The following is a 17110-nucleotide window of genomic DNA, read 5'->3' on the forward strand; positions in this document are numbered from 1 at the left end:
TCTCATGTGTCAACATAACGAGTAGCTGGGATTATAGGTGCCCACCACCACGCCTGGCTAATTTTTCTATTTTTAGTAGTGATATGGTTTCACCATGTTGGCCAGGCTGGTCTTGAACCTCTGACTTTAAGTGATCCACCTGCCTCAGCCTCTGAAAGTGCTGGAATTAACAGGCGTGAGCCACTGCGCCCAGCCAAGAAACTTTTAACTAGATAATCTTCTTTGGTGATTTCTAATGCTAAAATTCTATAATCCAGTTAATGAATTAAGTAACTGTAAATAATAAGATTCTTCAAAGCAAGAATTATCAATTCATTAATAATTTAAAAATATATATTGACTACTTTATGTGAGTCAAATATTATGCTGCACTGAGAGTACAGTGTTATGCTAGATCAGCTCGCTGCCAATATGGAGCTGACATTGTCCTGGGAAAGGCAGACCAAAATTGTGTGAATATTCAAAATAATTTCAAGAGTTATTAAGTAGCTTTGGTGGATAATTATAGGGGATCTGTCTTTAGGTTGAATTCCTGTGGAAGACTTTCCAGAGCAGGCCACCTATGAGCCAAGAAACTAGTGGCCAAATATGGTGGGTCATGCCTTTAATCCTAGCACTTTGGGAAGCTGAAGCAGGCAGTCAGGTCTTCAGGTCGGGAGTTCGAGACAAGCATGGTCAAACCCCATTTCTACTAAAAATCCAAAAAATTAGCTGAGTGTGGTGGCACACACCTATCATCCAGCTACTTGGGAGACGGAGGCATAATAATCACTTGAACCCAGAACATGGAGGTTGCAGTGAGCCAAGATCTCACTAGAACACTCCAGCCTGGGCAACAGAGTGAGACTCCATCTCAAAAATAAAAAAGAAACTAAACTGTAAGGGATCAGACGTGGGTAGTGCCATGAAAGAGCTATCTAGGCATAGGAAATAGTCATTCAGAGTATCTGAAACATGAATGATGTTGTGTTCTAGGAGATGCAATAGCTAGAACATAATGAATCAGTGATACAAGATGTAATAGAAGCAGAAGTCAGATGATATAGAGCATTTTAGTTTATAAGTGCGTTTATCTCATTCTAAATGTAGTAAGTTGCTTTTGAAGATTTTAAACTGGAGAATAATGTGATCCAATGCATATTTTAAGAAAAATGCCTTTTATAAACAGTTTGGAAGAATACATCATCATTGCTGTGGTCTCTGTGGTGAATGATGGTAAAAATATAAAAGAGAGAGATGGCTTATAAAGAGGGAAACAGCCCATGGCTGAGTTAAAGATTGTGGATAGGGGACAAAAGCAGGAAGAGCAAGAAAGAATGAGAGTTCTAGCTAGCTATAAAAAGGATAAGAGATAATTATAACCTTTGCAAGCCCAGTAAAGAGGATGTTCAAGAGAGTCATGGTTAATAATATATTTTGCAGAGGAGAAAAAAGGACTACACAGATCATTTTGTGATGATTTAGGTCATTGATGATTTTAAAGCACGATTCAATGATACTATATGTATTCAGTGATACTAAAAGAGAGAAGCCAGAGATCAAGGTGATAAGAATAAAATCAGTATTGAGGAAATGGAGATGCTTTGTAGAAAATTGTGTAGTTATATGTTGCGTTTGAAGTTGTAGAGTCAAATGATAATTTGTACCATCAACAGCTACCTGTTCATTTCAAACAATGTGGCTGTTCAGCTCTTGTCTGTGGCTTAAGGCTTGTTTGCTCTCAGGTTTGTTATGTGGTTTTGCTGTCACATTCCAAAAGGAATTTCGATTAAATTTCAACGGCTTTTGAATTTACCTTAACTCCCCATTCAGGGAATGTTTCTGAATGGATAGCTTCAAATGATAAGGTAAATTAACAAAATTGATGGAATTAAACACGGTGCATGGTTGAATTATGCTTCATTTAGTTCATGGACAGCCTTGTAGTTCCTTTATCTCCAGCCAAATGTGAAAAATTATGGATTTCTGAAATCATAAAAATAGAAATTTAGTTATTAAGCAAAAAGCTTTTTTTTGTATTACTAGACATTGGATCATCGGATACAGATGGACAAGCTGATGTTAACATTTGTTTTTCCTAGATAAGCTAAAGTTCATGTGTTTTTTTAAAGACAGTTAAAATGTTAAAACACTGAATTAAGATGTACATACATATTTTTTATAGGACAATTTTGGTAAAGAATTCAAAGTCATTCATATATATATGAATGACTAGTTTTTTCTCTATCACACCTGCATCTACTGGTCTTCAACATTAAATAAGTACACAGAGGGATGGAGAACGATAGAACTAAGCTATTCAAATAATAAAAATCTGACTTTAAGGCTGGATGCAGTGGCTTATGCCTGTAATCTAGCACTTTGGGAGGCCGAGGTGTGTGGATCACCTCAGGTTACGAATTCGAGACCAGCCAGACCAACAGGTTTCAACAGTGAAATCCTGTCTACTAAAAATCCAAAAATTAGCTGGGTGTGGTGGCACATGCCTGTAATCCCAGCTACTCAGGAGGCTGAGGCAGGAGAATCACTTGAACCCAGGAGACCGAGGTTACAGTGAGCCCAGATCATGCGACTGTACTTCAGCCTGGGTGACAGAGTGAGACTCCATCTCAAAAAAGTGTATATATATGACTTTAAAAGTACATAAGAATGAGTTAGGTCAGGTGCAATGACTCCTGCTTGGAATCTCAGCACTTTGGGAGGCCAAGGCAGGTGGATCACTTGAGGTTAGAAGTTTGAGACCAGGCTAGCCATCAAGGTGAAACCCTAACTCTACTAAAAATAAAAAAATTAGCCAAGCATGGTGGCACTCCTGTAATCCCAGCTACTTGGGAGGCAGAAGCAGGAGAATCACTTGAACCTGGGAGGCAGAGATTGCAATGAGCTGAGATCACGCTACTGCACCCTACCCTGGGTGACAGAGTAAAACTCTGTCTTAAGAAAAAAAAAAAAAAAAAAAACCAGGCACGGTGGCTCACACCTGTAATCCCAGCACTTTGGGAGGCCAAGGCAGTTGGATCATGAGGTCGGGAGTTCAAGACCAACCTGGCCAAGATGGTGAAAACTGGTCTCTACTAAAACTACAAAAATTAGCCGGGTGCAGTGACAGGCGCCTGTAATCCCAGCTACTCAGGAGGCTGAGGCACGAGAGTTGCTTGAACCCGGGCAGAAGAGGCGGCAGTGAGCCAAGATCGCACCAATGCAGTTCAGCCTAGGCGACAGAGTGAGATTCCATCTCAAAAGAAATAAAAAACAATGTAAGAATCAGTTCAGGCCGGGTGCAGTGGCTCATGCCTGTAATCCCAGTGCTTTGGGAGACCAAGGTGAATGGATCGCCTGAGGTCAGGAGTTCAAGACCAGCCTGGCCAACATGGTGAAACCTCGTCCCTACTAAAAAAAAAAAAAAAAAAAATACAAAAATTAGCTGGGCATGGTAGCGCATGCCTGTAATGCCAACTACTTGGGAGACTGAGACAGGAGAATCCTTGAACCTGGGAGGCAGAGGTTGTAGTGAGCAGTGGTCACACCACTGCACTGCAGTCTGGGCAACAGAGTGAGACTGTCTCAAAAAAAAAAAAAAGTATGAATTCAGGAACATATGGAATCTATGTGAAGGAAACCATAGTTTTAATTAAATGACTTAAAATCCCAAAAGTGAAAAGCTATATTGTATTTCTAGCTGAAAAGGTTATAATTTTTTTTATGGTACTAGTCATATTTCCAGTGGGTTTGAGAGAATTCTGGAAGGTATGGTGGGAATAGGAACTAAGCAGAATGATTTTAATGTTTATATACTATTTTAAGCTTATGTTGAAAGGACAGTATAGCCTCATGCTTAAGAGAACTGACTCTGGAGTCAAACTACCTGGGTTCATATATTAACTCTGCCACTAGCTAAGTCCATCTCTCTGTGGCTCATTATCCCTGTCTGTAAAGTGAGGATATTAATTTCTATCTCTTGGAATTGTTTTGTCAATAAAACAAGTTATTACATATAAGCCACTTATGTTAGTGCTTTAGACATAGAAAAATTTTAATAAATTATTTGCCATTAGCATTATAGAAATTACACAAAATTTTAGAAAAAGGACTAGATAAGGGAAACTTGCTTATATATTCAAGTTGGTTGAATTAAGTTACATATTATAACAAAGTACACCTTAAGTCTAGTATAATGAAAGCAGTAAAGCATTGTCACAAAAATATACAAATAGATTAGTGAAACTATATAAAGAATCCAAAAATAGGTCTAAGGTATATATGAGAGTCTGAAACATGTTTAAAAATGACATTTAAATTGAAAAGGGAAATCTGGTTTAATGGTGGAGACAAACTGGCTATTTTGTGGGAATAAACAGGCCTACTTACTGTCAGCAGAAATAAATGCCAAATAGGTTAAAAATACAAAAGTGAGCAAGCAGGAGAGACAGAAAAAGTGAAAGGAAGGAAGAGCAAAAGAGCAAGCAAGCACACTAGACAGCAAAAGAGAGAGAGAGAAATTAGAAGAAAATGAAGAACTTGTTAGTGTAATCTCCAGGACAGAGAGATCTTTGCAGCAATACAAGAAACGTGGAAGCTATAAAATGAAAGGAGACGGATTTGACTTTGTAAAAACTAACAATTTTTATCTGACAAAAAATACCATGAAGAGTCTGACAACAAATGACAAACTGGGAGAAAATACTTGCATCATTGTAAAGATTAAAAAGTACTACCTCTGCCATACAAGAGTTCACAAATTCATAAGAAAGGTGAATAGTAGCACAAAAATGGGTGAAAAATAAACATAGACAAATCTTAGGGGGAAAAAATATATTCCACAACTAATTAATAGCTAAGAAGGAGCAAAATAATAACCAAATAGCCCTTTTCAACTGTTGGAGTGGCAAAAATTAAAACCATTTTATAACATCTAATGCTGACAGGGATATAAGGAACCAAACATTCATAACATTGCAGTTGGGGCATAAATTATAATAAATGATCTTATGATTTGTCAGTATCAAGATCTTGCCCTTTGAATTCATATTTCTTTGGAGAATTTATTGTACAGAAATAAATATCAGTTACATAAATATATAGCTATTAATGATGTTTATTGCAGCATTGTTCAGTGTCAAAAATCAGGGAATTATTTGAATGACCATAAGTAGAAGACTGACTAAATCAAGGTACATACATTATATAGTAATTTATTAAGATAATTATTTTGTGTGGGTGTTGACTTGAAAAGTATTAAAAGTCTGTTAAGTTTTTTAAAACATATGGCATACTCTTTTTTTATTAAACAAAAAAGAAAAATCCTATTATATGAGTTTTGAAATTATGTGGAAGGAAACAAAAAATTTTAGTATTGCCTAACTCAGAAAGGTAGCATTAGAAGAGACCCCGGATTAGAAGAGACCAGAGTTATCCTCTTATTCTTTACTTTGTATCTCTTCCCTGTTTGACTTAGGACAGGATGCACATATTACTTTTGTTTAAAAAAAAAAAAAAAAAAAGAAATAGCAAAGTACAGAGCTTAACTTTAGTCTTTAAGCAGTAATAGAATACTTTCAGTTTTTAAATAATGTGTTCATTTTTAAAACATGGTTATTGTAAAACTGTCTACTCATGCTCCTGTATTTTATTTCACCTTAGCAATGTCTGATCGTCAGGAGAGTGCTCTTATAGAGCTAATGGTTTGTACAATTCGACAAGCTGCTGAGGCACATCCTCCAGTGGGAAGGGGTACCGGCAAGAGAGTAAGTTGCATTAGCGAGAAATCTACGAAAAGGCTTTTAATGCAATTAACTGTCTTAAATATTTGGAAATTTTACTGATATTTGTATCCCCCAAAACATGGTATTTTTATAAATAATGGACTGTAGTGCTTCATCTTTGTATCCTGTCTGCTATCCTCAGGTTCCAAAAATAGATTCTTTCCTGTATGCTACCATAGCACCTGTATCTGCTTCTGTTATTGTACTTACATGGTATTTTAAGGATTTTTATATCTATTAAAAGTACATAAAGGCTCTGGAGGCAAAATGCCTAGTTTGCAAGTTCTACTTAGCAGCTATATAATCTTTAGATAGATGAATGATTTTTGTGTGTGCCTTAGTTTCCTTATCTGTAATATGGGACTAATAATACAGGTATTTATATTAAAGATGAGTTGAGATAATCACAGTTGGAGAGACTCCTGTCTCTGTTGATTTGAAGAGAAGGGCCAATCGTTCTGCAAAGAGCAACTGTAAAACTGGAATGTGTTACCAAAAACATTACATCAGGGCTCTGGAAATTCCCCAAAGATAAAAAACACATTGAGAAATATTTTTTCCTGAAAAAGTGATAGAGCTTCAGGTAAAAGCGGAAGTCTGTGGCCTTCTTGCCAATATACATGTACCTACATGCATGGTCAGTAAGATCTGTAGTTTGTTACCAGAGTGACACTGGCTTCAAAAACCCAAAGCTTTACTGTTAGAGGCAATGGATTTAACATGGACAAGTAATAAAAGCCCACAGCTTTTGTTAATTGAAAGTGGTGAATTTGGTAGAAACAAACAGGGAAAACCTACAGTTTGGATAATCTAGGGTCATGGTAAGAGTACTGGACCAGCCGAAAATTTAACTGAAAAATCTTAGAAATGAAAAAGCTGCAAAAGGATTAGCTATGCTCTCTGTACATCCTTTACGGTAGAAATGGCTTCTCAGGAAACCTTAGAGAAATTAATGGAAAGTAAAAGTCAAGCAAAATCTAAGAACTGAGTGAATTTGAATGTGCTCCCTAACCAACAACAGATCATTTCTCAGAGGGGAGGAAGCCTTATTGAAGCCACAAATATTGCAATATTTGAATACAACCTCTACCCAAATGATTGGTTGACTCCTAATCTATTGAAACGCAATAAGGACTTCTAGGAAGACAGATTAAAAAACAAAAGTAAGAATAAAAATTCTGAGCAGAGGTAGCAGAAGTAACGTACTATAGGGGAAGCAGATTATATATACAGTTTGCATTAAAGATTCCCTTTTAAAAAAATGGAAACTTTTATAATTAAAAAAATTAAAATCTATAGTTAACAATTGAAATTTGCCAAGCATAGTGGCTCATTCCTGTAATCCTAGCACTTGGAAGGCCAAGTTGGGAGATCACTTGAAGTCAGGAGTTTGAAACCAACCTGGCCAACACAGTGAAATCATATCCCTACTAAAAATAAAAAATTAGCTGGGCAGGGTGGCATGTGCTTGTAGTCCCAGCTACTCAGGAGGCTGAAGCAGGAGAATCACTTGAACCCGGAAGGCGGAGGTTGTAGGGAGCCAAGATCATGTCATTACACTTCAACCTGGGTGACAGAGCAAGACTCTGTCTCAAAAAAAAAAAAAGTTAAATTAAAATCCATTGTTAACTGTATTATCCAAAAATGTCTACTTTCAACAAAAATTACAACCATGCAAAGAAACAGAAAAATACAACCATACTCAGGAAGAAAAGCAGACAATAGAAATGGCTTCTCAATAGGCCCATGTGTTGGATTTAGTAGGCAAAGACTTCAGAGGCCTTTTAATAAATATGTTCAAAGAATTACAGGAAAATATGCAAACAAGAAGTAGAGAATCTTAATGAAAATCCAAATGGAATTTCTGGTGAGACTTACAATGCAGAAATTTAAAATTTACTAGATGTTAATTAGCAGATTTAAGATGATGAACGAAACAATGAACATGAAAATTAATAGTAATCCATTTTGAAGAATGGAGAAGAAGAAACATTGAAGAAATATTACCAGGGCCACAGAAATGGATGGAACACCATCAAATGCACCAAAATATGTGTATCGGAAGTCCCAGAAGGAAAGGAGCGGGATAGAGGCAGAACAAAAATTTGAAGAAATAATCACTGAAAACCTCCCAAATTTGATGAGAGACAATTTACAGATTCAAGAAGCTTAGCAAAACCCAAATAAAGTAAACACAGAAGTTCCACACATAGACACAACATAGTCAAATTGTGTTGAAAGACAAAGACAAAAATCTTGAAAGCAACAAGAGAGAAACAAATGTAGAGGGCAATAGCAATGGGATTTACAGTTGACTTCTTACCAGAAATAGTGGAGGCCAGAAGACAATGGAATGACATATTCAGTGAGTCAACAAAAGTAGCCAACCAAGAATTATAAATCCAATAAGATTATCTTCCAAAGATGAAGGTATAAAAAACAATTACCAGAGAAACAAAAAAGAAAAATTTGGAGAATGTGTTGCTAGATCTGCCATACCAGAAATATTAAAAGATGTCCTTCAGCAGGTACAGTGGCTCATGTCTGTAATCCCAGCACTTTCTGAGGCAGAGTCAGGTGGATCACAAGCTCAGGAGTTTTGAGACCAGCCTGGCCAACATAGTGGAACCCTATCTCTACTAAAAATCCAAAAATTAGCCAGGAATGGTGGCACACACCTGTAGTCCCAGCTACTCAGGAGGCTGAGGCAGGAGAATCACTTGAACACAGGAAGTGGACTTTGTGAACCGAGATCGTGCCACTACACTCCAGCCTAGGCAAAAGAGCAAGACTCCATCTCAAAGAAGGAAAGAAAGAAGTCCTTCAAGCCATAAGTAATAACACAAGGTGATAAAACGAATCCACAAGAAGGAATGAAGAAAGAAAAAAGAAGGAATGGGCCAGGCACAGTAGCTCACGCCTGTAATATTAGTACTTTGGGAGGCCAAAGCAGGTGGATTACCTAAGGTCAGGAGTTCAAGACCAAACTGCCCAAACATGGCAAAACCCTGTCTCTACTAAAAACACAAAAATTAGCTGGGTATGGTGGCACATGCCTGTAATCCCAGCTACTTGGGCGGCTGAGGCAGAAGAATTGTTGAACCCAGGAGGCAGAAGTTTCAGCGAGCCGAGATCATGCCACTGTACTCCAGCCTGGAGAGTGAGATTCCAAAAAGGAATGAAGAGCACAAATCTGAAATGGTAAGGATTCGAGTGGATATAAAAGACTGTGTGTGTGTGTGTGTGTGTGTGTGTGTGTGTGTGTGTGTGTGTCCTTAATTTATTTAAAAGAATATGAAATTATTTAAATCAAGCTTGTCCAACCTGTGGCCCACAGGCTGTATGTGGCCCAGGACAACTTTGAATGCAGCCCAACACAAATTTGTAAACTTTCTTAAAACATTATGAGATAATTATATGACTGTAATTATAACATAATTATAACATAAATATACGTGACAAGGGTAACAAAGAAGAGAAAAGATATGGACCTATATTGGGGAAAATTACTATGTTTTATTATAATTAATTATCAACGTGAAGTCAATTATAAGTTAAAAATGTATATTAATCCCTATGATAATCATTCATACTTATAAATAACATTTTGTGAGGAATTTTAGTGGTCCTCATCTGTTAGAGACATATGCTCAAATATTTAAGGGTGAAATTATATACAGTTTACCCTTGAACTCTGCAGGGGTTAGTGGCACTGACTTGCATAGTCAAAAATCCACGTGTGCTCACTTCAACAGCAAATATACTGAATTTGGAATGATAATAGAGATGACTGGCATGGCCCCTGTGCAAGAATGACATGCAAATTTGTGAAATATTTTTATGAATTCTTAGAAAACTTTACATGTAACTTTTGGTTCCCCTAGAACTTAACTTCTATTGCCTACTAATAGCCTGAAGTACTAGAAGCCTTAAAGCTGTTAACACAAACAATGGATTAACATTTTGTATGTAATATATGTTATACACTGTATTCTTATAACAAAGTAAGCTAGAGGAGAAAAAAATTACTAAGAAAATCATAAGGAAGAAAAATATATTTACTATTTGTTAAATGGATCAGCACAAAAGTTTTCATCCTCGACACTGAGTACACTAAGAGGAAGAGGACGGTTTTGTCTCGCTGTCTCCAGTGGCAGAGGCACAAGAGACGGAGGAGATGGAGAGGCAGGCGCACTCACTGAAATTTTACAGAAATAACATTGTAATCTCTTTCTGACTTTTTGCTTTTTCATTTCTCTAAATATGTTTCTGTGTCACACCAATCTTCCTTTCACTATTTGCTTTAATTTCAGTGCCCATGTAATACAAGGGTCTGTGTCACCAAAGAAGCAGTAGCTATCTTGAATAATTGGAACTCCTCTACCAGATCATCTAATGTTAATTCAGGCACCCTTTCCTCAGCATTTTCTTCTTCTTCATCTGGCACCAGTTGAGAAGCCCTCATCCCCATTAAGTCATTCTCTATTAACACCTCTGATGTGGTGTTTTTTGTTTGGTTTTGTTTCATTTTCGAGGCAGAGTTTTCACTCTTGTTGTTGAGGCTAGAGCACAGTGGATGGCTCCCTGCAACCTCCACCTCAAGGGTTCAGCCTCCCATGTAGCTGGGATTACAGGTGCCTGCCACCACACTCAGCTAATTTTTGTATTTTCAGTAGAAACGGAATTTCACCATCCTTGCCATGCTGGTCTTGAACTCCTGACTCCTGACCTCAGGTGGTCCTCCCACCTCAGCCTCCCTGACTGCTGGGATTACAGATGTGAGCCACCATTCCTGGCTGGTATCTGTTTGCTAATTTCTCTAAGATCTATATTTTGAAGTCCTTCATTCCCCATATTTTATACCATAACCACAACCTCTTTGATGGTTTTCTTGATTGGTTCTGTCATAAATTCTGAGAAATCATACACAGCAGCTGGACACAGTTTTCTCCAATAAGTGTTTATTATGGAGGGCTTGATGACTTTATAACAACAATGGCATTTTCAGTGGTGTAATCCTTCCAGACTTTTATGATGTTCTGTCAGGGTTCTCTTTGATAGTGTTGACAGTCCTTTCTATTGAGTACTATGTTTAATGAGCCTTAAAGTTTCTATGAACCCCTGATCTGTAAGCTGATTTAGAGATACTGTGTTTAGGAGCAAGTAGACCATTTTGATACCTGTGGTGTTGAACTTAAGGGGTTCTGGTTGTTCAGGGGCATTGTCCATTATCAGAAGAACTTGAAAAGGTAATCCCTTATTGGCCAGATACTTCCTGGCTTCAGGGACAAAACCTCAGTGGAAACCAATCCAGAAAAGGGTTTTTTTGTTGTCCAGGCCTTCTTATTACACATTACTGGCAAAAAAAAAAAAAACAGACAGACATCTGGTGTTTATCTTTTCCCTTCAAGACTTGAGGGTTAGCACCTTTACAAATAAGGGCAGTCCTCATGACAAACCCAACAGCTTCATTTGTACAAATGAGTATATTAGCCTGTTTCTTCTTCTTCCTGCTTTAAATTCTGATGCTTACTTCTCTTCCTTACTAATGAATATCCTTTGTGGCTTCCCCCCTCCCCCCCCACCCAGAATAGGGCACTGTGATCTGCATTAAAAACCTGTGCAGACAGATATTCTTTCTCTTCAGTGATGTTCTTAATGGCGTCTTGGAGAGTGGTCAGCTACTTCTTGATCAGCAGAAACTTTCTTCTAGTCTCTTGACATTTTTAAAGTGAAACCTCTTTGTAAAATGATCAAACTATCCTTTGCTGGCTTTAAAATTTCCAACTTTGTAGCCTTCACCTTCCTTTTGCTTTGTCATTATGAGCACTTTTTTTGAATCATGAGTATAGGTGTGCCTTTTTAATAGCAATTCTGCACTCATATAAAAGCTACACTCCCGATGTTAAATAAAAAGGTATTTTGCAAAAGGTACAATGGTTTTCGCACCTGCTGGTATAGCAGTTATGGCTTTATAAATTTTTTTTTTTAACATCGGTCTTTATACCAGAATCGTTTATCTTGAAATGGTGGGTGACTGTAGCTGCAGACATATCAAGTAATTTAAGTTTTTTCTTGTAATAACTTCTCTGCTTCTTGGGAAAACTTCCAGCATTACTGGTAGCTCATGTGGGTCCCATAATGTTATTCAAGTTTTATGGTATTGCACTAAACATGATGAAACATAAATGAGAACCATGAGATCACTTTTTACTATGATACTCAATTCACTGGAGAGACCCAACTATTGATATAAAGATGGTTAGTGTCACAGGGCTTTTTTAGTGGATACTTGGAATTCTTGAGCTCACTACAGTACCAACAGTAGATGCATATGATATTGTTATAGTAGTATAAGGTGTGCTCCAGTTAATTCTGTGTAGTTATGACTTAATACTATGTCTTTTTTTTTTTTTTTTTCTTGAGACAGAGTCTCACTCTGTCGCCCAGGAGGAGTGCAGTGGTGTGATCTTGGCTCACTGCAACCTTCACCTCCTGAGTTCAAGCGATTCTCCCACCTCAGCCCCCCAAGTAGCTGGGATTATGGCACGTGCCACCACATCCCGCTAATTTTTGTATTTCTTTAGTAGAGATGGGATTTCACCATGTTGGCCAGGCTGGTCTTGAACTTCAGATGTTAAGTGATCTGTCTGTGTTGGCCTCCCAAACTGCTGGGATTACAGCTGTGAGCCACTGCTCCCAGCCATAATACTGTATCAGTATTCACATTGCTGTCAAGTGTAAATGGTGCCATGTACAACCTGTAAGTGTGTGTTTAAGTTTTAATAAATTTTAACTACTTGTAATAGATTCGTGTATATTTTATGGTAGTAAATGTTAAATATCTACATACATTTTGTACGTCATGATGAACCTAAATTTGTCTTAGGCTTTCCAATATTTCTAGACTGCATGGCTTGTCTGCAAGGTTTTTTTTTTTAATTGTTGCAAATCTCCAAAAAAATTTCCAATATATTTATTGAAAACAATCTACATATAAATGAACCATGTGGTTCCAAAATGTGTTGTTCAAGGGACAAATGTACAAGGGTTTTCCCCAAAATGCCGTAGAAAAAAAAAACTGTAGGAGAATTAATGAAACAAGAATGACAGTGCTAGTGGTTATTGCTTTGCTTTTGAATGTTTCTGAAATTTTCCTTAATAGTCTTTAAAGTATATGTTGTCCCAACTTTGACTGATGATAAGCCCCTTCATGCTAATTTCTTGTCCTTTTCACATGTCTTTTTATTTATTAATCACTTTCTTTCTTTCTTGGGAAACAAGATGCCTCAGGTTTACTTTCTACCTTTACTGCTTGAGTAGTTATCTATTGTGGTGCAACAAATTACTCCAAAGTTAAAGATGTGTGAAATAATAAGCCTTTATTATCTCATACAGTTTCTGTGGGTCAGAAATTTGGGAAGAGCTTAACTGTTCTTTTGGCTTAGGGTCTTCCGTAGGGTTGCAGTCAAGATGTTAGCCTGGGCTTTAGCATCTGAAAACTTGACTTGAAATTGCAAAATCCACTTCCACAATGACTTACAATTTAGTGCTGACCAGTGGTAGATCTTAGTGCTTCACCATGTGGGTTTCTCTATAGGACTTTTTGAATGTTCTCATGACATGTCTGCTGACTTTTCCTAGAGTGAATGATCCAAAAGAACAAGGCAGACACTGTTATCTATGTCTTTCATAACCTAACTTCAAATAACATACAATATTATTTTCAAAATATCCTATTGGTTACACAAGTCAGCTTTATACATTATGGGTAGAGGCTGTATAAGGGCATGAATACCAGGAAAGTAGGGATCATTGGGATTTACTTGAATTTGGATTCCACCCTACCCTAGCACAGGAATCAGCCATTTCTTCAGTGAGCCATGGTTTCATTTAATACAGAGTAGTATTTAAAGATTAAAATCCTGGCAGTCAGTTAAGAGGATGTACTTACTGATAATTGCTTATCATTTCTGCTAGGCACTTTTAGTAGGCAGAGCTGAGGAATAGTTTTTATGTATATACATAGGTATTTAAATCATACATTCATTTTGATATTTAACCCAAATTTAGCGTGACAGGGTTTTCACCTCTTTGAATCTTTAAGGTTTTTTTTCCACGTTTATTTTTTTGAACAGGTATTTACATAATTAAAATGTCGAAACCATGTGAAAAGGTATATTCAGAGAACTCTTATTTATATACCTTTCTCTACACCTCATTCTTATTAGTAACCATTTTTATTTTATTTCTGGTTTATTCTTCAGGTGTTTGATTTTGCAGAAATAGGTAAAGGCATATGCATACACAGATAGATGTATTAATATTTTCCACTCCTACCAATCTTTTATAAAAGATGATATATACATTATTCTCTACCTTTATTTTATTTTTTTAAACTACTCTGCACTTACTGGTAAGATATTTTGTACCTTTCTTTTTTTAGCAGTGCATCCTGAAAATCAGTCCATATGTTGATTTGGAGGTCTTCATATTATTCTGGCTGTATAGTATCTATGAGATGGATGCACTACTGAAAGTTCACTTATGCACAGTCTTTGGGACTGTTGCTAGTCTTTTGCTACTAGAAATAATGACTAGTTGGCTGGGCGTGGTGGCTCAGGCCTGTAATCCCAGCACTTTGGGAGACCAAGGTGAGCGGATCACTTGCGGTCAGGAGTTAGACCAGCCTGGCCAATATGGTAAAACCCTGTCTCTAATAAAAATGCAAAAATTAGCCAGACGTAATGGTGTGCACCTGTTGCCCCAGCTACTTGGGTGACTGAGGCAGGAGAATCACTTGAACCCTGGAAGCAAAGCAGAGGTTACAGTGAGCTGGTATTGCACCATTACACTCCAGCCTGGGTGTCACAATGAGACTCCATCTCAGAAAAAAACAATCTTTCAGTCAAAAATAGCCATTTCTCTAAAATCAGTATCCTTAAACGTTGCATACATTGTCAAAATCAATTTCCAGACTTTTCCCATTCCATGCCCTCATTTTTTTTTACAAAAGATAATAAATATAGTTTTCAATGTCTTGAACACATTGCTAGGCATAAGTTCTGTTTTTATATGTAGTCCATTTAATTGCTTTATGTAGGACTAAACACAGTAGTTGGTAGATCATTTACAAGTGATTATTTTATATGCTTAAAAGATTGAACAACAAGGCCAGGCACAGTTGATCATGCCTGTAATACCAGCACTTTGGGAGGCCGAGGTCAGTGGATCACTTGAAGTGAGCAGTTTGATACCAGGCTGGTCAACATGGTGAAACCCCATCTCTACAGAAATACAAAAATTATCCAGGCTTGGTGGCACATGCCCATAGTCCCAGCTACTCAGTAGGCTTAGGCATGAGAATTGCTTGAACCCAGGTGGCAAAGGTTGCAGGGATCTGAGAACTCACTACTGCACTCCAACCTGGGCAACAGAATAAGATTCTGTCTCAAAAATAAAAATAAAAAGACTGAGCAGCAATCAAATAGACAGTGTTATTACCTTTTGTACATATTCTTAAACACTGGAGTTAATATTTATAAAGTGGCAATTCATATTGAAGTGTTTCTTTTGTATAAAGCCATTCAACATTATGATGGCAAATCCCTTCAAGATAATAAAATGCAGAATACTTACGGGAAATGATTATGTTAAACTGAGCTTGCATTTTAATAAGAATCACCTGTGGTATGGTTTCACAAGTTGGATACAGGCTAAAGTGATGAGCATTATCAGCTTTAATTTGTTCCATGAGCACAAACTATACTCCTTTTTGTTGATTGCTGCGTAACAGATTTATGAGCTTAGTTACAAGGAGACTCAACTGTAAATGAATCGAGAGATATTATTAGTTTATGATTTAAAAATAAGTGAGAATGTATTCGCTTCTGTTGGTATTAAAAAAGCATTACTTTAAAAAGTGTGTGCCTGTTTAACATAGGAAGATAACTGTTAAGACACTGAGATTAAAACCCTAGAAAAATTGGGTTTTGATTGGTTTCAGTATTTTAATAGTTGTAATTGTGGTTTTATTAAAATGTGCATCTTTTTATTTGATATAAACAAATAGTAATTCGCCTAAACCTTTGCTGTTTGATAAGGTAGTAATGCATGTAACATAAAAATTTATATAAACTTCCATGTATTTATTTCACTCATTAAGCCTCTCTTAAAAAATTCTTCATTGTATCATTTGCCAGTGCTTCATCAATATATGTGACATTTTGGATTTACAAATTAGCACAACACTTTTATGCTTTTCCAATTTTATTTCTAGGTGCTAACTGCCAAAGAAAGGAAAACTCAAATTGATGATAGAAACAAATTGACTGAACATTTTATTATTACACTTCCTATGTTACTATCAAAGGTACAGTTTTCATTTATAGTTTTGTTATGTTACTGAGTTTGCTTTCATTGTACTATTAAAGTAGTTACTGTCTTTTTCTTTCCTTCTTTTCCTCCCAGTATTCTGCAGATGCAGAGAAGGTAGCAAACTTGCTACAAATCCCACAGTATTTTGATTTAGAAATCTACAGCACAGGTAGAATGGAAAAGGTAATGATACTATGAAATTGAAATTCAGCTATTATTATAGTTTTACTAACTAAATTATTTTATTTTCATGTACTCTTACAGACATATTTGTTATTTGACAGATGCTAATTTTTAATTTTTCATTAATCTAAATATTACAGTTTTTCTTTTTTTCCTCCTCAGCATCTGGATGCTTTATTAAAACAGATTAAGTTTGTTGTGGAGAAACATGTAGAATCAGATGTTCTGGAAGCCTGCAGTAAAACCTATAGCATCTTATGCAGTGAAGAATATACCATCCAGAACAGAGTTGACATAGCTCGAAGCCAACTGATTGATGAGTTTGTAGATCGGTTCAATCATTCTGTGGAAGACCTGTTGCAAGAGGTCTGTTCGAAAGATAATGTGTACATATAATATTGGCTAATAATTAATTTAAGATAGCTGAGTATGTAAAGCATTTTCATTTTAAAATGAAATCTAGTAGAATTGTCTGCCCCTTCCAAACCTTAGCACTGTTATTATAATTGTATATTTTATGAAGATCAGCCTTGGTTATCCCTTATTTTAAAAAAATTTCATAAAAACTATAAAATTTTGGGAATGGGTAGAGAAAAAAAATTTTTTTTTTCCTCTTTTTCATTTTCTTTTTTCTTTTTTTTTTTGAGATGGAGTTTTGCTTTGTCACCCAGGCTAGGGTGCAGTGGCACAATCTGAGCTCACTGCAACCTCTGCCTCCCAGATTCAAGCAGTTCTGCTGCCTCAGCCTCTTGAGTAGCTGGGATTAACAGGCGCCTATCAGTATGGTT

At 36.6% G+C, this 17110-nt stretch overlaps 1 protein-coding gene and 1 non-coding gene across 6 annotated transcripts in view; both read left to right on the forward strand.

Moving 5' to 3' along the window:
• STAG1 (STAG1 cohesin complex component) overlaps window positions 1–17110 on the forward strand; it is a 417614-nt gene that overhangs the window by 300873 nt on the left and 99631 nt on the right. For all 5 annotated transcript variants that reach the window (XM_074405880.1, XM_074405879.1, XM_003930952.4 and 2 more), the window contains 4 exons: window positions 5641–5744; window positions 16042–16134; window positions 16233–16322; window positions 16485–16688. In XM_074405880.1, the coding sequence (XP_074261981.1) occupies window positions 5641–5744; window positions 16042–16134; window positions 16233–16322; window positions 16485–16688 (491 nt within the window). The remainder of the gene's footprint in view (window positions 1–5640; window positions 5745–16041; window positions 16135–16232; window positions 16323–16484; window positions 16689–17110) is intronic.
• Window positions 9502–9609, forward strand: LOC120360876 (U6 spliceosomal RNA). The gene has a single exon (XR_005577277.1). It is a non-coding gene; the product is annotated as a U6 spliceosomal RNA (small nuclear RNA).

This window comes from Saimiri boliviensis, chromosome 9, assembly GCF_048565385.1.
Source record: "Saimiri boliviensis isolate mSaiBol1 chromosome 9, mSaiBol1.pri, whole genome shotgun sequence".
Classification (NCBI taxonomy): Eukaryota; Metazoa; Chordata; class Mammalia; order Primates; family Cebidae; genus Saimiri; species Saimiri boliviensis.